The sequence below is a fragment of the Lagenorhynchus albirostris genome, chromosome 10, assembly GCF_949774975.1.
Source record: "Lagenorhynchus albirostris chromosome 10, mLagAlb1.1, whole genome shotgun sequence".
NCBI classification, from domain to species: Eukaryota; Metazoa; Chordata; class Mammalia; order Artiodactyla; family Delphinidae; genus Lagenorhynchus; species Lagenorhynchus albirostris.
Window position 1 is genome coordinate 26,101,769 of NC_083104.1, and position 23,355 is coordinate 26,125,123.

At 41.3% G+C, this 23,355-nt stretch overlaps 1 protein-coding gene across 1 annotated transcript in view; it reads right to left on the bottom strand.

The window, feature by feature from the left end:
- ATXN7 (ataxin 7) overlaps positions 1-23,355 on the bottom strand; it is a 126,462-nt gene that overhangs the window by 46,116 nt on the left and 56,991 nt on the right. Inside the window, 1 exon segment of the mRNA XM_060161423.1 lies at positions 1,079-1,183. Coding sequence (XP_060017406.1) covers positions 1,079-1,183 — 105 coding nt within the window.

Here is a 23,355-nt window from a genome sequence, read left to right on the forward strand (position 1 = left end):
GGTTCAAAAGGTCTGACTTCCCAAGTCTCTACTTCCCTCACCAACTTCACTAGCCTTCTTCAAGTCTGGGCACCGGCTCTCCCCTCTGTATCAAATACTTTTATTCCAGATCGCCACATGGGTGGCTCCCTCTCATCACTTAGGGCTCAGGTCCCCAGGGTCACCTCCTTAGAGGCTTTGCTTGAACACGCTATTACAGAAAGACCCTGTTGTTCTTCCCTGTCTCAAGCTTGCATTTGTAGTCATGAGGACAATGACAAAACAACTTGCAGTCATTTAAAAAAATGTGTCTCGTTAGTTTTGCCTTTCTCTCCAGCTAGATTTTAAACTCCACGGAGGTAGGAATGATACCACATCCCCAATGCCTGAAACAAGGTGGGCACTCAAATACTTTCGAGTTGTTACTGAATCTAACTGGATATAAAATTAAGTTTTATGATCGGAATTTTTTTAAAACACTTTAGGCAGCATTATGACAATGGAAAAACAAGCTTATTTGGATTCTCACATGATTGACATCAGATAACAACAGGCTTGGAGCCTAAAAGAACAGGGACAGCTCAGAGGTTCATGAAACTCCTGAAGTCACAATGCTTCATTCTAAGTACATGCGCATTTTGATGGGGCAAGATAGCATAGCTTCATCACATTCACAAATTACAACATCAAGATACATTTAGAACTACTGAACTTGGACATTTCAAAATCACATTTCCTTTAAAAAAGCCATGCCTCTATACTCTGTGTGTGTATATATAATTTTACCAACCACTGAATTCACAACCGTGGGATCTAGAAGGAAACAAACCTTTTACTACACTGATGCAATATTTCAACAAAGATTTTATAAAGTACACTTTTTCCCTGTCTAATTTTAATAAAAATCAGAAAATGCACATCCCTTTCAAGAAAATTCAGAAAATACCCAACATCTGATAGGCATTAACCCATTCAATGAATTAGAAAACCTACTTCCTGACAGGGGGAGGGGTATTATAGCCTACCCATGCTGTCACTGGTTTAATACTGCTCTACCTTTTACCCTCTAATAATGATTTTTAAATGGTTAAGCACTTACCATAATGTGATTGAAATGCCTGCGGTTTGACAACCTGATTACAGTCGTTACACACCACCAAGTAGAAATCATCGTGGGCTGGACAGAGACCAAATATTGGCATGTCTGCAATAAAGAAAGAGAGCATCACTCACTCATGTGGTTCCTGTTAATATGAAACCATCTGGGGTGGCAACACTTTCTAAAGGAGCTGCCTTATGATAAAGTACACAGGATAAAAGTTGTTCCAGTTTAAAAGTAACTGATGTGACACACCATGACTATTAAAACAGAGAAATCAAATCAGGCTTACAGAAACACCGTTATAAAGGGTTAAAGTAAAATGCACGAGAAATCATTAGTATGAGGTAAACCAGACAAATCTTTTAAAATGCGAACAATGAATACATTCACACAATAAAGCAACTTTAGATGAACTCTACCAAGGGTTATGAGGAAGAATCTGCAACCACATAAAATGCCTAGCAATTCACAAAGCTGTAGCATCTAATGGTTTTGTTTGGTTAACTATGCATTCTATTCCAGCCATCTGGTCTCTGCGTTCTATGCAACCATTAAGAAAGGAAGCAGAGGTTTCACTGAAGAGTAAAACTGCTGGTTTTGTCAGCATGTAATACAAAGAAAATGATTTTCGTACTTTTTTTTCTTCAGGTCACAACTAACCTCTAGTCCTTTGCTTGCACACTGATGCCACTGGACAGAAAGAACCTCAGTACAAGCACAACATTTCATACATTAATCTCAGTTCAGTTACCAGAACAGGGCAAGATACAAGTTGGATTTTTTTTGTACTAAGAAGTTAATTAAAATACAAATGTAAAACTAGACTATCTGCATATACATGAAAACGAAGTACAGTAACTTGATACCTGGTAATATATGGTTAACTAAAAAGTCCTAACTGGACAATTAATTATTAGTAACAATCCAGGGAACAGAGCTAACAGTTCAAATCCAGAATCTAAATCTTTTAAATATTTCAGACTTGGCATTTTACACTATAAGCACTATTTAGAACATCTGCAATGAATGGATAATTAGCACATTTCAATTAGGCAAATATTTTAGTAGACCAAATACCAAGTTTAAAGAGGGAAGAAAGATCCAAAAAGCTGATTAGCATCTGCTTTCTTTCCTGTTAAGATTTAATTTCACACTTTCTCCAGCTTGGGTGGGCTTGGTGGTTTTAAAGGAAACAGAAAATGCCCCGAGGTGATGTAAAGTGATGATAATCTCTAAAATGTCAAATTACGGATCTAATAATATCTACACACAGCTATAGGTCAGATTTTCTTAAACAGTTTCTATTACACTGAACTGCACAGATAGCTAGCTGTGAACCTGAAATATACCAGGGACCAACACGATTCCGGGATGCAGCAGCAGCACTGAGCAGGTTCTACGTGCTCCGATCTCATTTTATCCTCACAACTACTTGGGTAGATACCCTTATAACCCTGCTCTGGAGAGGAGTAAACTGATTCACAGAAAGGTGAACTACTTTGTCTAAGTCAATAGCTGAGATTTGATTCTGACTCACAACAATGGGTTGAATTTGGTCCCTTGAAGACCGAAGGAATATGATTTCTAGAAATTCCTTCCAGATTCCAACTCCAACAAGTTGAATGTCAGGGCTGAACACCTTTGACGGAATAAACTGATAAGACAACAGAAGAAGTTTCTAACAGACTGCTGACTTCTGTGACTAAGCTTAACAATTTCACGAAAAATAAGAGCCAAACAATGTGCTATTTTCCTGGAAAGCATGCCCACATTGAGTTAAAAATAGTACATGTGGGAGAAGGGGAAAGGTTATATCCATGCAATGATCAACAAGTAATAAGCCATTTTCAATGGCTACAGTTTGACATGACATTTCCTTTTTTCTTTTTCTTTTTTTGGCCATGCCCCGTGGCACGTAAGATCTTAGTTCCCCAATCAGGGATTGAACCCGCTCCCCCCTGCATTGGAAGCACAGAGTCTTAACCACCAGACTGTCAGGAAAGTCCCAACATTTCAGTTTTAAAAATAAAAATTTAAAGTAGTTTACTTTAAGTTCCATATATCCCTATGCTAAATCATTCTGACACAGGACAATTAAGTATGAATTACAGAAATGGCAAAACATTCATAACTTACAGCTGAAAAGTATGAAATGCCTATACACATCAAATCAACAGTTTCATTAATGAAATCAACTTGATCAGTTTTATTAATTAAACAGTAGTTAAAGTATTAAATTAAGTGGTCTCAGTTTAGACTTAGGCCTCGGCAATGTGCCTGGTTTGTGTGATTTCTCACAGCACTCTATTACAAGCGATGCTGTTTAAAATATGTCACTTTGCCAGATACCAGATATTGCTGGGGACTAGCTTCCCACCCCTTTATAAATAAGCCAATTGTAAAAAATTAAAAACTGTATAAATCCTTGCAAATAATAAAAATTTAACTGGCCACAATGATGTTTATGTAGAAAACTGTTCTTTTTTTGTTCTGATTCCTTTGATCCTTTTGTGAGACTCAGAAATACTAATAAAACTAAGTGAGTAGGGGTCATTCTGTGAGGGACCAAGAATTTATACTTCTGTAAAAAGGTTCAATTTCCTCAATAACTTATAATTATTTGCAATTGATGACAATAAAGATGATAATCATAATGATAAACAGTTGGCATTCTCTGAGAGACCACTCTGTGCCAGGTTCTCAGCTAAGCACTCTTCATAAGGTTTATCCTTCAATATAATCTTCATTTTACCGATGGAGACAAGAACTTGTCTAATTTCACCCAGCAAAAAAGTACAACCAGGACTCAAACTGAGGTTTTTGCACCATCTGTGACCTCAATTCCACGCACACCCACACCCCCCCCCCCCACACACACATACACAATCCCTGTGGAAAAAAACATGGTACATTTAAACGCACTTCATGCTACCCTATGAAATCAAGTTCCTGTTCGGAGAACCTAAAGCAACTTTAATTTTAGCTTTCTGAATTCTTTACTTTCAGATATCCATATTTGGACGTAAGCTAAAGGATACAAAATAATTTAAATAAAATGTCTTCTTTGGGGGAAAAAAAGGAGTTTATATCCTTTTTCTGAATTAGGACATTCCAGAGGCCTTAGCAACAGGAACAGCGTGTGGAATGTTGTGGTAACAGAGAAAATGAAATAATTTTTGTGAGCGACAGTATGTATGTTTCTGAATACTTTCCAAGTGTAAGTTCACAATCAGCCCATCTACAAATTAACACATGGAACTTGCCCAAATGCAAGAAGGGAAAAGCTTCATTTATGACGGAAAACAGAGTTCCTATTGAGTTAAAATGAGTTCCTACTGAATTTTAAAAAAAGTTTACAAAATTTTCTTTAAATATACAACTTAAACCATTATATGAAATACAATGAAAGTTTTAAAACTGTACTTGACCCCATGGACTCTGACCTAATTTGAAAGAATGGATTTTATCACGTGTAAGCCCTAAATCTTTCTCAGGTTTCAGGTCACCCTAACCTTCCAATCAGTGAGTGGCCCGGCACCCACACCAAGGCCGTCACGTATTTTGGAGACCCCAGGCCAGCAGCGTAGGAAGGACTGGGTTTACGCACATGGACACATGAGCACATGTGTGCAGAACCTTCACAGTCCCATGCAGACTGAAGGCCCTCTGGCCAAAGCCTGTCCTGAACAGTTACTTTGGTGCTGCCATCCCCATTTTGAGGCCTGTGCCCAACAACAAAACTTGAGCACCGTAGCAAAGCATTTCACCTTTGCAGTACCCTGTGCGTCTCCCTTCTCCCACACACCCAAACTTCTACATGCCAACGACTCCCACATTTCTATCTCTAGCCCAGACGGCTCCCGAGCTCTGTCTAGACTCACAAATCCAACTCCCTCCCTATTAAGACACTGCCATCTGGATGTCTTTCATACATCTCAAATCAAACAAGCACGTCCAAGAGAGCTTTGCCTTCCACCCTGCCCCCCAAAATCTTCCCCCTTTTGGGTAAATGACTCTGCTCATCTTCTCAAACTAAAAACCCACACAACACCCCGACTCTTCTTTCCCTCATCACACCCAGGCCACCAGCAGGTCCGATCAGCTCTCCTCTAACACCTCTGTCCATTTCTCTCCACTGTCCAGCCCGCCACTGTAAAGCCTGTCACCAGCACCTTTCCTATGGACTGTGGAAGAAAGTCTCCCACATGGTTGACAATCCCTTCCACACGACTGCCAGAGTGATTCTTCGAAATCCTCCAACAGATCACGTAAATACCATTAAAACTTCCCAAGTGACTTCCCACTCCTCTCGGAATAAAATCCAAGCCTTTGCCACAACCCCCAAGGTTATGGGATACATCAGCGGTCTGTCCTCCGCCCTTCACTCCCTGTCCCCTGAGTCCCTGCTCCCCTCTCTTTGGCTCACTCTGCTCCAGGCACACTGATCTCCATTCTCTCCTTGGAAAGCTTTTTCTCTGCCAGGCTCTGCCCCTGCTCTTCACAAGATGCCTGGGGCATTCTCACACATCAGGTCTCAGCTCAGCTGTCATCTCTTCAAAGGGCTGTCTCGAGCTCCTCCCCAGTTAGTTATTCTCTGTCACAGGTATTTTAAGCAGAGTGGCTAACAGTGTGGGCCACTCCCCAGCACCCCGAATCCAATGTGATCTCGGGCAAGTTCTATAACCTCTTTGAACTTCAGTCTCTTCATGTGTCAAATACTGACGATCACAGTACCTAATTCACCAGGCACCTCCCAGGGTAGAAAGAGTAAGAGAGCTAATACACACAAAGCCTTAGAAGGCCCCAGGAAGTGCTCAATCAATGTCCCCCAACGGCCTGTAAGGTAGCAGTCATGCACGCCCACTGTATTGCTCAGGAAACTAAGGCACACAGACACTGAGATCTCACAAGCTAGCGAGTGGCAGAGTCAAGATCTGAACCCAGGTCTGCTGGGCTCAGAAGCCCAGGCATTTCCCAACATTCTCCCAGAAGCTGCCAGAATCTGCCTCCTCCATGCTGCTCCCACTGCCAGTGCCCGCGGTCAGAGCCTGGTGGCCTCCACACACCGGTACAGAGCTCCTAATAGGGTCTGAGTTGCTTCCCTCTTCAGCCTCCTCCACTCTGCTGCCAAAGCCACCAACCTACAAAGTAATAAAGCCATTCCTCTCCTTGGAGACCTCTGCTGGCTTCAAAGTGGTACTTGGACCCCTGACCTACCTCTCTGTAAGCAAGGCCCTAGCACTCTTTTCTCCTCCCATCTCTCCAGGCTGAGTCAACCTGCTCTAAGCTCAAGACTGTGTGGGTCTTCTCAGAACCTGCCCTGTTCTCTGCAATCCTACCTTTTGGACACAACTGTTCCTACAGCACAGAAAGCTCTTCTCTCTTCTTTCTGGAATTCCCGCCATTCGACCAGAGCTGTGCTCTTACTCATACCATTCATATCTCCATCACAGTCCTTCACTCACTGACTTACGATTTTTGAATGGTAATTGATGCCTCTGCAGCCCTGTCTGACGGCAGACTCCTCGCCTTGCCTAGCACAGAGTCTGAGAAGTGAACTCAAGATTATGTGACGGTGAAGTAATGACTGACATCTGGAACTCTCCCGTAGCTTCCACTTGCTCTTAGGATAAAAACTAAGACCGCTGACAAGGCTCTCTCCACGCTGGCACCCTGCACCTGGCCCCTCTGGCCTTCATTTTGTCCCTGGTGCACACCATGCTCTCTCCTGTCACAGCACCATGGTGCTTGCTGTTCCCTCTGTTTGAACTCCCTTCCTCCAGATCTTGACCTGGCTTGTTACTTTACTTCATTTGGTCTCAGCTTCAATGTCGCTTCCTTCAGACTTGGCTAGTCAGGGCCCCATTATCTGCTCTCAGAGCACTGACTTAGCCTTGCCACACAGCACCATGCCCTGTTCGTAACTATCCATCTAACTGTGTGAGCCTTAATCTCCTCCCACTAGACTAAGTTCCACATCTGTCTTGTTTTCTGCTCTAGTGGCAGTGCCTAACAATGCCTAACTTGATGGACAGGAAGCAGCAAATGGATGTACTAATACTACTGGGTGGAGAGTAACTAAAGTATTAGATGAAGTCCCTGTGGTGCCACCATAAGTCAAGGGTATAATTGCGCCTTTATGTCATGTAAAGACATACAGTCACCCACTAAAACTGGGTATCCAGTGAGATAAAAGTTCAAGGGTGAGAAGTTTCCCTTGAACACATGATCCCAGTCCTGGGGGCGGTTTCTGGTAAAATTTGTGTTGCAGGGTCTGCTTCTCAAATGTGCACACTGGCAAATTCTCTTCTGCTAGTGTGTGCAGTGCAGTAACCAGGAACAGTTCTGGAGTCAGACTACTGAGATTCAAGTCCCTAATCTTTCCCTTACTAGCTATGTGAACACAGTTAAGTTATTAACTTCAGTTTCCACATCTGTAAAATACAGAGAACAGGACCTACATTTCACAGTGCTGTTGTGAGGATGAAATAAACTATTCCGTGGAGAGCATTCCATGCTGAACACATAGTAAACACTCAGTGTTAGCAAAATAAACAAAAACACACAATATACACACACTAGACGTGTTCTGCTGCAAGGGCCCCAGTTCTCACTGATTAAAGTCGCAGAAGATCGATATATACACCAAATGGCAACTATTTTATAATGTGAGCTTAACCTTCAAGTGGTCTCTGCCCCTGCTGCTGACCACACACTCCTCCCTGTAAGCAATGAAAGGCAGGGGAGAGGCGGACGAGACTTGCTGGTGCTCCCCCTGCAGAGGGTCAAGGCTCAAGTTTCGGAGTTTAAGCTCCACCCCGCAAGCCTGGGAGAACCCACAGTTTTAAGGAAGGCAGCCACATGATACAAAAGGTCACTCTGGCATGCGTGTGGATCTACCGAGGTAAGGGGGGTAGTGGGCTGGTCCCCAAGGGCTGATGCAGAAGTCAGAGTGAGACAGGAAGTGCCTATGTGATGAAGATGGAAGAGACCAGAGTGAAGACATGCTCTGGAGAGCTCTGCAAAGAGATGGGGAGACCATGGATCGGGGGTGAGGGAGAGGGGAGAAAGCCAAAGATGGGCTGCAGTTTGTTCCTTGCTCACTGTAGCTAATGTGGCCAGCTAATGCATGATGGGAGACACACAGATGGAAGAACTTAGCTTGCTAAGGCAATAGAGCCTGGCAGTTAAAGGCACAGCCACCAGAACCACACTGGCTGCATTCAAATCCCAGCCTTGCCGCTTGGTAGCCTTTACCTCAGTTTCCTCATCTATAAATGGGAAAAGTGACAGTACCTACCTCACTGGTTGTAGGAAGAACTAACAAACAGATGTAAAATGTTTAGAACAATGCAAAGTACTTTGTAAACATGAGCCATTTTTAAAATCATCTTCCAGATCACTGTCCTCTGGTCTTTGACCTAAATAGTGGCTATTCTCCCCTCCGCCTATTCCAAACTCCCCCACCCATACGCATTTAAATAGTGGTGTTTTTAGGGACTTCCCTGGGGGCACAGTGCTTAAGAATCTGCCTGCCAAGGCAGGGGACACAGGTTCGATCCCTGGTCTGAGAAGATCCCACGTGCCACGGAGCAACTAAGCCAGTGCGCCACAACTACTGAGCCTGCGCACTAGAGCCCATGAGCCACAACTACTGAAGCCCGCGTCTAGAGCCTGTGCACCGCAATGAGAAGCCCGCGCACCGCAACAGAGTAGACCCCACTCGCCGCAACTAGAGAAAGCCCGCGCGCAGCAACGAAGACCCAATGCAGCCAAAAATAAATAAATAAATTTTTAAAATTAAAAAATAAAAACAGTGATGTTTTTAAATCATAAATGTCACCTAGTCTGATTAAACCCTTAGTTTACCACATAGAGTACTCCAATGCAGTCAGAATGAAAATCAGTGCTTAGAAAGACCCTGCCTGATCTCTGCAACCGTAAGACACAGCCACTCCTCATCCATGCCAGAATTCCATCTCCTCGACAGTTACGCACACAGGCCAACCACTTTCCCACCTCAGGCCCTTTGCTAATTCTGCTCCCTCTGTACAGAATGCTTTGTCTGGCTGGTTCCAGATCACAGCTTACATTCCACTGAAAGACCTTGCCTGACCACTCAGTTTAAAGCAGGAGCCTATCTCTTCAGGCAGTACTCTCTCTTCACTCATTAGTTATTTGTAATTTGTGTTTTGGCTACCGCCCTAAGATATAAACTCCATGAGGGCAGAGGCCATGTCTGCGCAGCACAGTGCCTAGCACACAGTAGGTTCTCAACAAAAGAATTTGAGAAAGGCCCCTGGATTGGACTTCCTGAGTTCAAATTCCAATGCCATCACTCACTAGGAGCAGTAACTCGGGCAAGTTCCTCCGCTTCAGTACCCTCATATGTAAAATGGACACGATAATAGTAGCTACCTTAATGTGTAGTTATGAGGATGAGATGAGTTAGTATACATAAAGCTCTTAGAACTATGTCTGGCACAGAGCATGTGCTAGGTCTGTCTTACCTATTAGGATTATAATTATTTCCATTTTCACTGTCAGTGGCTTACACTGGCCACTGCTTCTAATCTTCTGCTGGTCTACAGCCACCACCTCTTGTACACTCAGTGTATTAAGTACTCACTGTATGTCAGGTCTCATGGCAAGTACTCTGTGTATATCATTCATTCATGTATCAAAAGTCTACTATGCCTAAACACGATTCTAGGTACTGGCTATATATACATCAGTGAACAAAAATCACAACAGCAACACCACCATCTGAGAAGCAATACATATAACACAAACAATCAAAGTTTTCAATTACTGAGCACTTCCTATGTTCCAGGTACAGTGCTAAGTATTAACTCATTTGCTCTTCACAACACCACCCACCTTTCAGGGTCGCTGTCCCCACTTCACAGATAAAGCAAGTGAGGAACAAGATTACCTGCCTTAAGTCACAGAGCCAGCACACGGAGGAGCTGAGATGTGAAGGTAGGCTACTCCCACGTACGTGCTCCTCACCTCACCTCACCTCACGAGCCTCAACATTGCTCAGCGCACTCCCAGCCTCTCCCGCCTTGTTTAATCAAAGTCAGTCAAGGCATCCTCTCGAACAGCAGACTTCTGATGCTACCTCTGGACTGTCTGCTCTCACTGCTACGCAAAGGTTTCCTTAGATACTAGGACTCTCAGCTCCACTAGTGTCGGAAACACTTCGAAGTAACCTGATGGACCAACTTGGAAGGCTGGTCTGCACATAACTGACTTTTACTATAGTCAGTCCCAAATTTATTTCAAATGGTAACTGTCAGTTCTGGGTAATCAAAAGGAATATCAATGATATAATAAAAAAGTTTTAAACTGCTCTTAAGTGAGCTTTAACATCTCAACGGGGAAAAGATAAAACAGAATTTTATTTCTACCTTCTGCACACACTTCTCCAAAATTCATATTCTCTGCTCCAATAATTAAAGGGAACTGGACTTTCCTTTGATCATAAGACATTAGATGATGAACCAACCAGACACAAAAAAAGGCAATCAACAACCTGCCAAAATGTATGTGTTTTGGGACCCTGTCTGAACTAAAGCAGTCAATAAAATTACATTAAAAAAAAAAAAGAGATGTTTCCAATACCAAACACCAGAGGACCAAAGAGTCAGAGATTAGAAAGCAGTCTAACAGTTATTCATCACTATGTAAAAGTGGCCAACCTTATAGTGACCCTCCATAGACAAGTCATAAGTGCTACTGTTGTCACTAATTGTACTGAAAATGAGATACAGTACCTGGCAAAGAACAGAGGAAGCAAATATCAAAATCCTAGGGAACCTGAGTTAGGGAAGGCCAGGTAGGGTTACAAAGGTGACATACATGACAGGCTACCTCACATGTACCTTTAGCTACTCAAAATACTGTCAGCAAATTCTGACCTTTCAAACGGAAACTAGAGGCACCTTCCAAAACCCTTAGGGAATCTTACCTGCATCACTACCATTCAGCTAAGTTGCAGACTATGATAAGATGTGGGCTATAAGAGAGTTTACCACTTAGCTGGTATTATAACCTCAAGAGAGGTACTTACCTCTAGACATCCAGTTCCTGCGTTTGAAAAATGGTGAAAACAATGGTATCTATGTGTTGGATTGAATAAGATAATTCACGTAAAATGTTTAGTTCTGTCTGCCTAAACACAGTAAGCAGAGTATATGTAAATACTTAATGAAGAGTAGTGTTAATATTATTATTATTATTGTTAAGCCTATGGTTATAAACTCATGACTCAGTTAAGAATACTTTCTTTTCTTCAAAAGGCAGTCAATACCCAACACCACATCTGCCAGACATCTTGTATGCGGAAAACCCACAGCTCTCATACAACTAAAAACAGCATTAACTATGGAATGGTATTGCCTACTCACCTAGCTTTATATTTTTAAGTGGTTAGCTTTATACAGACCATACCCTAGCCCAGAAAATCAAGCTCAACAAATTTAAAAGAAATGAAATCATGCCAAGTATTTTCTCTGACCACAACGGAATCAAATTGGAAACTAGTAACAGAAAGATACTAGAAAATTTCCAAACACTTGGAACCTAGACACTTCAAATAATCCATAATCAATATAATATGTGATATTAACAAGTTAAAGAAGAAAAATCATACTACCGTAATAGTTGATGCAGAAAAAATATGTATGATTTTTTAAAAAAATCCAGAGAACTCGGAATAAAGGGGATTTCCTTAACTTGATAAAGAACATTTACAAAAAACCCTACAATTAACATCATACTTAATGGAGAAAGGCTGCATGCTTTCCTCCTAAGGTCAGGAACAAGGCAAGGATACCCACTCTCATCAAAGCACTGAAGTTCTAGCCATAGAAATCAGGCAAGAAAAGGAAATAAAAGGCATACAGATTTGAAAGAAAGAAATAAGCTTTCTCCATCTGCAGATGACTTGATGGTCTGTGGAGAAAACCACAAAGAACCTACAAAAAACCTCCCCAAATTTACCAGCTTAGCAGTATCACAGGATACAAAATTTACTTAGTCTGTTTGGGCTGCTGTAACAAAATACCATTGACTGGGTAGCTTATAAACAACATTCATTCATTTCTCACGGTTCTGGGAGCTGGGAATCCAAGATTAAGGCACCAGCACACTGAGTGTCTGGTGAGAGCCTGCTTCCTGGTTCAGGGTCAGCTTTTCATGGTGTCCTCCACATTGAGCTTAAGGGGAGAGGGAGCTCTCTGGAGCCTCTTTCACAAGGGCACTAATCCCATTCATGAGAGCTCCACCTTCATGATCTAACCACTTCCCAAAGGCCCCACCTCCAAAAATCATCACACTGGCGATTAGGTTTCAACGTATGAATTTGCGGTGGGTGGGGGGGACGATGGGACACAAACATTCAGTCTGTACACAAGATCAACACAGAAAAATCAACTGTCTTTCTATATATTTGTAATGAACACATGAAAACCAAAATCACATGGCTAGCCTTCAGCTGGCATAGCATGTTAAGCAAGTTATTTGCTTTATGGTATACCTGAGTATTATCCAACAGCCATGTGGCTATGATGAATGTAGCAAACTAGAGAGCTGTATCTTTCATAACACCCTTAAAGGGATGTTATAATTATCTCATATTTGTAAAGTCTCTAAATATCTTACCCAAAGCATGCCGCAGAAGATTCAGAGCTTTTAATAGAAAATTAAAGTGTAATAACTGTCTTGAGTTTGTTTCAGATTCCTCAAGTCAGAGGGGGAATGCTCTTTAGATTTTCTATATTAATGGTCACAATGAAAAAAGTACACTGAACTCTATATTCATCCTCAAGATAAAGCCTCACTACTTGAAGTATGGTCCACAGGCCAATTGTTTCTGTATCACTGAGAACCTGGTTAGAATTACAGAGTTTCAGGACCCAACCCAGACACTGCAAATCAGAATCTGCATTTTATCAAGATTCCCAGGTGATTTATACACATGTTTGATAAGTGCTGAAAACAGAACATCATATAACCTGGACTAAAACTTGAATAATGTGACCAATATTGGAGAAATTATTCATATATTATCCAGACTTTTCCCAATCCATCCATCAAAGGCATATTGAACATATTTCCTCACCTGTACATTGCTCAAATGTGTATTTAGTATTTGCCTATTATAGAATATAATAAATATATACTATATCACGTATACTGAGTATATTAGTCTGTAGTTTTCAGTTACTGTGATGTCTTTGGTTTTGGTACTGGCCTCATAGGATGAGTTTCTATTTTTTAGAAAAGTTTGTGTTGGGCGGGCCCTACTTCTTTATACATTTAGTAAAATGCACCAGTGAAGCCATCTAGGCCTGGGCTTTCTTTTGTGGGAAATTTTAAAGTTTGCAGTTTAAAGTTGACAGTATCTTTCTTGGAATTTGTCCATTTCATCTAGGTTATTCAATGTGTAGGCATACAGCCATTCACAGTATTCCTTTATAACCCTGTATCTGTCAGGTCGGTAGTGATATTACCTATTGAATTCCTGATTTCAGTGATATGAGTGATGTGGTCAGGTCTAGCTAAAGGTTTGTCAATTTCATCAAAATCAAAGCACTCCAATGTTGTCAAGGATCAACTTTTGGTTTCACTGATTTTTTTGCTTTGTTTTTCTACTACCTAGTTCATCTAATTCATTATTTTCTTCCTTCTGCTTGCTTTGTGTTTAGTTTGCTCTTCTTTTTCTAGTTTCTTAGGGAGGAAGGTTAGGTTATTGATTTGAGATCATTCTTACTTTTTAATATAACTATTTACAGCTATAAGTTTTCCCTTAAGTACTGCTTCAGCTGCAGTATGTTAAGTTTTGGTATGCTATGTTTCATTTTCATTAATTTCAAAGTATAATTTCTCTTGTGATTTCTTCTTTGACCCACTGCTTATTTAGGAATGTTCTTTAATTTTCACAAGCTTGTTAACTTCCCAGATTTCCTTTGGTTGTTGATTTCTAATTTTCTCCATTGGGGTTAGAGAATGTAATTTGTACTTGTATGATTTCAGTACTTTTACATTTAGTTAGGCTTATTTTATTGTGGCCTAACATATTATTCTGAGAATATTCCATGTGTGCTTGAAAAGCATGAATATTCCGCTGTTGGTTGTGTCTAATTGGTTTATGTTTTTCAAGTCTTTGACATCCGTCCTGATCTTCTGCCTAGCTGTTGTAACCATTCTTTAAAGTGAGTTATTGAAATCTCCAACTATTACTGTTGAATTGTCCATTTCTCCTTTCACAGTGTAAGTTTTTTGCTTCATATATTTTGAAGCTCTCTTGTTAGGTACATATATCTTTGTAACTGCTATTTCTTCCTGAAGGATTGACTCATTCATGATTATAAAATATCCTCCTCTATCAGTAATGACTTTAAAAAGTCTGTTTTGTCTGATATTTGTACAGCTAGACTAGCTCTCTCTTGACTACTGTTTGCATGTTATATTTTCTATTACCTTTCAACATACTTCCAACTTTGAATCTGAAGTGTCTCTTGTTGACAGCATATCACTGAATCATGATTTTTTAAAATTCATTCTGCCAATTTCTGCCTGCTGATTAGTGTTTATTCTATTTACATTTAACGTAATTACTGATAAGGTAGGATTTATGTCTGTGATTTTGCTACTTGTTTAATACATGTTTTATGTCTTCTTTTGTTCCTCTATTCTATTACGGCATCCTTTTGTGTTAAATTAATAGATTCTAATATACCTTTTTAATTCCCCTTTTTTTCTTTCACTCCCCCCCACCCAAGTTATTTTCTTAGTAGTTGCCCTGGGGATTACAATTAACATCTTAACTTCAGACAGTGTAGTTTGAATAAGACCAACTTAATTTCAACAGTATTTTAGAAATGCTTTGCTTTGATATGGCTCCATTTTGTGCTTTTTTCTGCCAGCATGTGGGCCGTGTTCTGCTGTTTCTCTGCCTTATAATTTTTTGTTGAAAACTAGACAATACAGACAATGTAATGTGGCAATTCTACAAATCAGATCCACCTGCCCTTTTGGTTTGTTTAGTGAGTTACCTGGTCTAATTGTATAGTCTGTATTCTTTGTTATGTGTGTGCTTGGTTAGCTAATTATTGGACAGGGATTTCCTTAAATATCTTGAACCAATAAGTCTCCCAGGCTTTGCCAAGGGGATCTGTGCATATGTTGGGACATGTCTTCAATGCTCTAGCAATCAATTTACAACTCTGCCTTAGCCTTCACTTCCTGCTTGCATAGAACCTCAAAGTCAGCCAGAGGTGAGATATTAGGGTTTTCTCAGGTCATTCCTGGGCATGTGGACAGCCCTATACACACACACTGTTTTCTTTTCTTTCTTCTTTTTAAATTGAAGTATAGCTAATTTAATGTACTTGGTTTTCTAGATTCCCAGGAATCTTGAAAATGTTGGAGCTCTTTAAAAACTCCAACTGACATCTCATTTCCCAGTGTTTTCTACTTAGTTTTTTGGTCAGCCTCTTGTCAACCTCAACTAATATCACCACCTCAAACAACTGCAATGTACAATAATTGCCACTAATTTTTTTTTTTTTTTTAAACAAACACCTTAGGGATAGGGCACAGAGTGAGCTCTGATACGGACAACTTCTGAGAATGGAGCTTTTTAGGGAGCTACTAGACAGATCAAACAGTGACAATTTTCTGGGCATATGGCTTTAGGGAAGCTCCCAAACCCATTCTTTCCACTCCGATGGCTTCTAAGCTACTGTTTTTCACAGCTACTGTAGTTGTGAGGTTTGCAGGTTTTCAAAGTTACTGTGGAGTTGGGGGTGGGGTGCAGCAGCATTAACACAGAGTGAGTTAAAACACCACAGAGTTTGCTATATTTATTTACAGAGATTCAGTTATTTTTCTTGTATAAATGCTCCATAAATCCTGCAAGCCTTTAATTTTTAGAACTCTGAAAAAGTTAATTTTGTCAATTCTTGCCAGTGTTCTCACTGTTTTTACAGAGATTTGGGGAAGTCCTTACTCCACCAATAGGAAATGCTCACTGGAAGTATTTTAATGGAGGATAACATTATCAGATTCTTTATTATTTTCAACTCTACTCAAACTGTGGAATGGAGAAGGGAAATTTGTGGTTCAAAAGTAAAAGTGAGAAGGCCAGGCATTTGCATTTGCAATAGTACAGGTGAGAGACACAGGGTAGCTTGGACTTGGAGATCACAGTGAGATGGCATAAAAACAATTCACAAATATTTAGAAGGAACTGCTGACATGACTTGGTAATGGCCTGGATACAAGGGTGGTGCAGAGAATGATGCCAAGTTTCCTGTCTTGCAGAACAGGATGGATGGGTGGTACCAGTCTCTGAGAAGGAATCCTGGAAGAATGCCAGGTCAGAGTAGGAGGAATACACACTGGGGACATCTTAAATCTAGGTGCCTCTGAGATTTCCAAGAAGATACCAAGGAAGCCATCATCTTGCAGACTCTCCCCCGGTTTTAGAGAAATGCTTTATAAATCAAGTCCTTAAACATTATTTCCTCTACATGGGGAGGGGGGAGGAAAGGCAAGGCATGTATACTAAATACCAATAATTCAAAGTCACCGAGGAATTAAAAATACGGTTCCAAGAATGATGAGAACCATGCATAAATGTCTGAGATTACTCATTGCCTACATGCAAGTGAATTAAAGCTTCCCCAAAGGCAGCTTTATTTAAAGAGAAGTTACAATGAAAATAAAGATAAATCTTTCCTCTGTCTTAAAAGATTCTGTTGCACTCTTGCAGAGGTCAATTTAATGTTCTCATTGATGCCTGTGAAAACAAATCAATCACATTCGTTCTCGCCTCCACTCATTCCATAAATACCCGAGTGCCTCCTATTTGAAAGCGCTTGGTCAGGCCTAGGAGACAGCTGGGAATAGGTCAGACTAGGTCCCTGAAGTGTGAATTGTTCTTTTGGTCCCAACATCAACTTGTCTGAATATCATAGTTTTTTGGTTCTGTAATCCTTTCTGTTAGGCCTCTCTTTCATGCATGAAATTCACTTGTACAGCTGCTTTTTCTGGTCAGAGTTGGGCCGGCATAGATTTGTAAGGCAACACTGCGGGGGGGGGGGGGGCGCAGGGAGGGTTGACTGCTGGTTAATTACTTCTATTCCTAATCTCTCTTAATGTTACAAAGGTTTGTTCTGCTTAAACATATGAGGTCCAGTTTATTACGACTGGGAAACATTGAAGTATTTCAAGGTTGTTTTGACTGTTAGCTCATTTCTGACCTAATGGGCAATACTTTCACAAGAAAGTTTTATGTATTCTCTTATCTCAGTTTTGCTTCTTCAGACTTTGTAGTTTCACTCCTTGTCCTTCCAGAGGAAACTGGTCAACATACCTGAACAAAGAACTCAAAGCTCACTTACCAAAACCATATGCAAACAGATGTGGTTTGCAGATAACACCCTGTGCAGCCACAGTTCAGAGTGATGCCTCAAAGTTCAACACCCATTTCTCCCCAGTAGCTTGTGTGTTTGTTTTCTAGAGAGGTTCTAAAGTAAAAGGTCAGGCAAATGTTTAAAATACAATATAATAACAATAGCCACCTTGTCAAATGTTTATGGAGAACTTACTGGGCCAGACAGGATGATAAGTATTTTACATGCTGTATGTTACAAAATCCTCACAACAACCCTGTGGTATAGGTACTATTATTAGCCCAAGTTTACAAATGAGGAAACAGGCATGGAAGGATTAAGTAACTGGCCCAAGATCACACAGCTGGCAAGAGGTGGGGCTGGGGTTAAAGGTTAAATCTAGTTGATTCCAGATCCTAGTCCCTTAACCAGCATGCAATGACATGTCACTGGTCACAGAGCTTCAGTCCTTCCTCCAACAGATATTAACTAGGGGTCCTAGTAGTGTCACCTCTGGGGAAGAATAAATAAGAAACACAAAGTGTCAGTCCTTACAGAATTGACACAGCTGCTTATATCATGAAAACTGTGTAAGACACTTGTCTGGGCAAAACTATTCACGTACATTCTTTACACATACTACTACTTAAAATTCACAACTGGCTTAATAAATCCCAATTAAAGTATGGTGTATAAAAGTTATAATGGAAATGATTTTAGTTGGTGGGGGTGGAATCCAAATATGTTCAATTGAGGTACAAAGCATTCAGCTATAGTTTTAAAAAACTAACACGACAATCCACACTTTCTCCCGCCACTCAGCACATTAGGAAGCACTTAGAACAATAAGGAAAAAGAAATACATGTGCTAATAAATGGAAACTAACAGAAACTATACTTTTCCCCCCACTGAGCATTTGGTCTATTTTATTTGAGGTAACATGTTTCTGTCCTCCCACATTTTAGAAAAACAGCCGACACACTGCCTTACTTACATCTATGATTATCAGTAATGACACGGCCATATCTCTGCAAACAGCCGGTTAATTAATTTGTACCCCTCTCTTTTGGCAGCCTGCCTATGCAACCAAACAGCAAAAATAATTACACTAGGCTAAAGAGGGAACATTTTCACTCTTCTTTTTGAGATTTCTTATCGAGGGGCCTGCTGCCTTTCTTTAAATGGGTTTGAGTTGTAGAACACTTGCAAACCAGATTAAGGTCATTACAAAATGATAATGTTTCCATTCTTTACTAAAGCATGAATATTCAATCGGGAGTCAAAGGGGCAAGGGAGAAAACTGACCAACCAGTCTAAGGCAAAAAGTATGGGCTGAGTAGAACCATGAACGAAGAAATATCCAGCTCTTTTCCAGGAGAGACCTTCATCACTTTCATCATGTTAAATCTGAGGTTAATCTATCAACAAATATTTACCTAGAACCTACCAAAGGCAGTCCCCTTCTTTTCTACACAAAACCATACATGAGAAAGTCAAACAGGAGATCAGTGGGATCCTGTACTCAGCACCACAAGCCACAAAATTTCTAATAAGGTATCACCTTTGAAACCCAGTCTCTGGTGATATAGTTCTAGCTCTTCAAAGGTAAACACAGCAGTCCCTTGATCCGCTTAAGCCCACCTAACGTACAACTGACGTCAACGCTTTCTGCATGCCTAATGATTTTCATCTGTTTAGGTTGTGATGGTGGAGTTCCGTTTTAAGAGAGGAATCTGTTGGTTAGTTTCTAAAGTCACTTGAAATCATCCATGAAAATTTCTCGGACACCACATGGAGCTCTACCAGTAAGTCCTACACAGCCAGTTGTGTCACTGTTGTCAGAACAGATGGCTGCTTCTACCAGATTAAGTAGTTGGCTTGCGTTTAAGGTCCTTCTTGTATGAAAAAATTCATGTAATTCAACACCACAAACATAGGACAATGAGATGCTTACATTCTGAGACACTTGGCGGGAACTGAGTCCAAGTAAAGGAAAGCAATCAATATTCCATAATAATTTGTGTGCTTACTATGTTCAAAGCACTCTTTCAGGATGCTGAAGAGACAGCAGTAAGCAAAACCCTGTCCTCATGGAACTTACATCTTGGCTGATTCACACCTCCCATTTCAAGCACATTTCAGGTCAGTATGCACTGAATGACTGGTGAAATCAGCCACACTGCTTTTCTCTTTTGTGCCATCGTATAGTATAATTCAAATAACTTACAAGCACTTATGATACAACCCTCCTGTAAAAGTTGGAGACATATGTTTCTTATCACCAGTGTTAGAAAACTAGTTTGTACTGTGTACTCACTCATCTTTACAGTAAGCAGACTGTAGTAAAGCAGTCGAGTAACCACCCAAACACACTGTGGCAGGGCAAGATAGGGACCACGCAAAGAACACTGCTGGTACCAACCTGTGCGAGACTGCACTGGTTTCTGTCCGGAGCTGTGTGAAGGTCCAAAAACCACGTGAAAGGCAGTTTAAGGGCATCATCACAGAACACTGGAAAGGGCAGGCTGCTCAAACGTTTGAGACTGTGCGTTTGAGGCACTGTGCTGAGTACTGGAAAAAATGGCCAGGTAAGACAGCCGCTGCCCATAAAGAGCTTCCAATCTAGTTGCAAAGCCCAGACATAGACAGAAATACCTCATTCCTTAATTTCAAAGATGCCATCAAGTGTGTGTCAAGGCCAGCATTTGGGGAACAATAAAAAAAAATGTACCCTTCAACTTTATAATCCATTCTGATTTCAGAAATAATGAAACATGAGAAAAATAGGCATCTTGGAATCAAGGATATACAGTAATAGCTACTCTGACACTTCATGGGTGCTGCTGTGCAATGGAAGTGAAACTCAGGATGGGGAGGGAGGGCTCCTCTTGGTAGCCAGCCCCAAAGATTCAGTTACCCGAGTGCCACGAGAGTCTCACCAAGGAACCTCGTGCATGTGACTTCTACGGAGGGAGCTAGCACCCTTCCAGTATTCCAGCAACATAAACATTCATTCATGCATGCGCATTTTTATCAAGCATCTCCTACGCCTCAAACTCCGAAGAACACTCTACCTGCCACACACTAAGCAAGGGGCTTTAAAGCCACGGTTCTCGACTGGGGGCAATTTTGCCCCACGGGGACACTGGCAATGTTCGGAGACGTTTTTCTGCTGTGACGACTGGAGGGGGTGGTGCTACTGGCATCCAGTGGTAGAGGCCACATGCTGCTAAACATCCTACAATGCTCAGGACATTCCCCTACAACAAAGAATGATCTGACCCCAAATGTCAGCAACATTGAGACTGAGAAACCCTGCATTAACTAAAGCACCCTCAAAACGGCCCTATGGGGGAAACACTACTCTAATCCATGCCCACTTGCAAGGAAACTGAGGCCAGGAGGTATTACATAACTTGCCCAAGGTCAGCAGTGAAGATATGGAGGAGGGACTGTGACCCAGGAAATGCGATGCTATGCAACAAGCATTAACACCCTGCGAAACTCTTAATGTGATTACAGAAACCCAGAGAGGAAGTACTTAAAAAACTGAGTCACCAGGGCATAATACTCATTTCATCCTCTCTTCCCTCAGCTCCCATCCAAAAGTATTCCCTTTCTGCATCTCACACAGGCCATCTCTCTCCCAGTGCTACCCCATCTCATCTTGATCTCTAGAAAGAGGTGCTTAAGTAGGATGACTGTCTGATCTCTGATTTCTCCATCCACTCTTCAGCATGGTTCCCATAGCATCCACAAATACATCCCCTGCCCCCAGGAACCCAGAGAACCAGGCAATTCTTTCTCTCTGTGAACTCTCTTCCCAAAAGGGGAGAAACCTCGGCACGTGGTCCGCCAAAGAAGCCAGACTCAATCATAGCCTCCGAGTAGGCAGGAGCAAAGAGGCTATGGGACGTGGGAGGCTACCAGCTGGCAGGCAAATACGAAAGGACAGGACATAAAGGGGTGGGTGTTCAGATTTCCCCAGCTCCTGGAGGAATTAGCCTTTGGCCTCTCAATACGAATGCAGTGTTGGCCATCAGCTGCAAAGGAGTTAGGACAATTGATGATTCTGAAAATAAGGATGAATATCAGTAACTTTTTAAGCACTAAATGTGTGAATGAATTTTGAACCACCCAACTTCCAGTAACATTTTTTTAAAACGAAAAAAATTTTTTCAACCATTTTACCTTTTTTAAAAAAACATTCTTTGGGAAAACTGAGGGTTCTATCTCAAATACGATACCAAAAAAAAAAAAATCAACTAGCCGCTCCCTCCAACAGGTACCTGTGAGGCGTCAACTTTATTATCCCTTCAGCAGGAACCATTACCCCCTCACCAGAAAGGTTATCTAACCAACTACTTTGCACAGATTTATTTCAATACCCAATAAAGAATATCATTTTATCAAGAGGGAGGACAAGGGAAATTACCACAGTCACAGGAAAATTATGGTTCCTCTTTTTTTGTGAAAAAAGAGTAGCTTAGACTACAGTCACTTAACATTCTGTTCCGTATTCCACCCCCAATCCTGTTATGGGATGTTCACTCATTGTGGACTTTCTCAAGGAAGGTGGAAAACAGCTTTTGCCTTTGTTTGAGACTGTGGAGGCCAGGGCTTAGCTGAGTAGGTGAAGAAAGTCAATGGTAATGTGGCAAAAACTGGACCCCAGATTTTGTGTGGATTAAAGAGCGAATCCTCAGGTACTCTGTGAACCTCAGATGATGAACCTTATTGTAACTGGAAGCCTACAACTGATTCTTCCTTTAACAACAACACTTTGAAGGTCAGACTGCATTTTCAAAACACGGAGCTCTAAATTTCCACAGGACAGACGACTGCAATTTCAACAGCCCAAAACTTGGGGAGTAGGAAGACAGGGAAAACAGCTGGATCCTGCCAGTTCCTTAAGGAGAGACAAACTCTCAGAGTAAATAACTGTGCCCCCAGCCATAAACATACTTTTCTGTCACCTTGAAAAGACGCTGACACTTGAAAAGCTTTTTCGGAGGGCACTTTGGCAGTATCTACTTAAATATACTCTACATTTGTCTATTTATTTAAGGAAAAAACAAGCAACATAAAACTTCACTAGCACTAAGAAGCTTATAAAAGTACTTTAACTGGGGCACTGTTGGTAAAAGCAGCAAAACTGCCAGCAGCCTAAATATCCATCCAGAAAGGTCAGGTTTGCACAACCATGCTAATATTCATGATACAAAACACTATGCAATAGTTTAAACAAACCTAGGCAGAGCTATACACAATGACATGGGGAGATGTCCTGTGGATTAACATAGAAAGCACACTGCAGACATAAAGCCGGCCCAGGGGCCCAGGTGGGCTGCCCGGAAGAATTGATGTTGAAGCCTGGACCTGAGAGATGAAGGTCAGTTTTCCTTCTGTTGGGGAAGAGAGTTAGGGGAAAGAAGGAAGCAGGAGAGGGGGAGGGTGTCTGGGCAAAGGGGGCAGTGTCCCTACCCAGGGACAGCACAGAACCTGGAGGGAGGAGCTAAGGAGCTGAGAGGCTGGGGTGGCCTCAGGCAAACAGAACCTTATCCAGCAGCCACAGTAAGTAGTTTTACCCTCACCCTAAGGGCAAGGGGAATGAGTGAGGTCCTTCAGCAAATAACACTATTAGGTGTGAATTTCACAAAGAACACCTAGGCTGCCACTTCATGTCCTCAAGTCTGTCCCTCACTTGCCCTTCAGTTATAAACAGGTGCAGTTAACAAAACTTCAGGCAGGATTTATATCTGTCTATCTGAAATGACACAGGTCCACAAGGTATTACTATGAAAAAAAATGGCCATCTTCTCAGGTGGCCCACTTATGACTCGTAACCTTTAATGTAGCCAGAATAC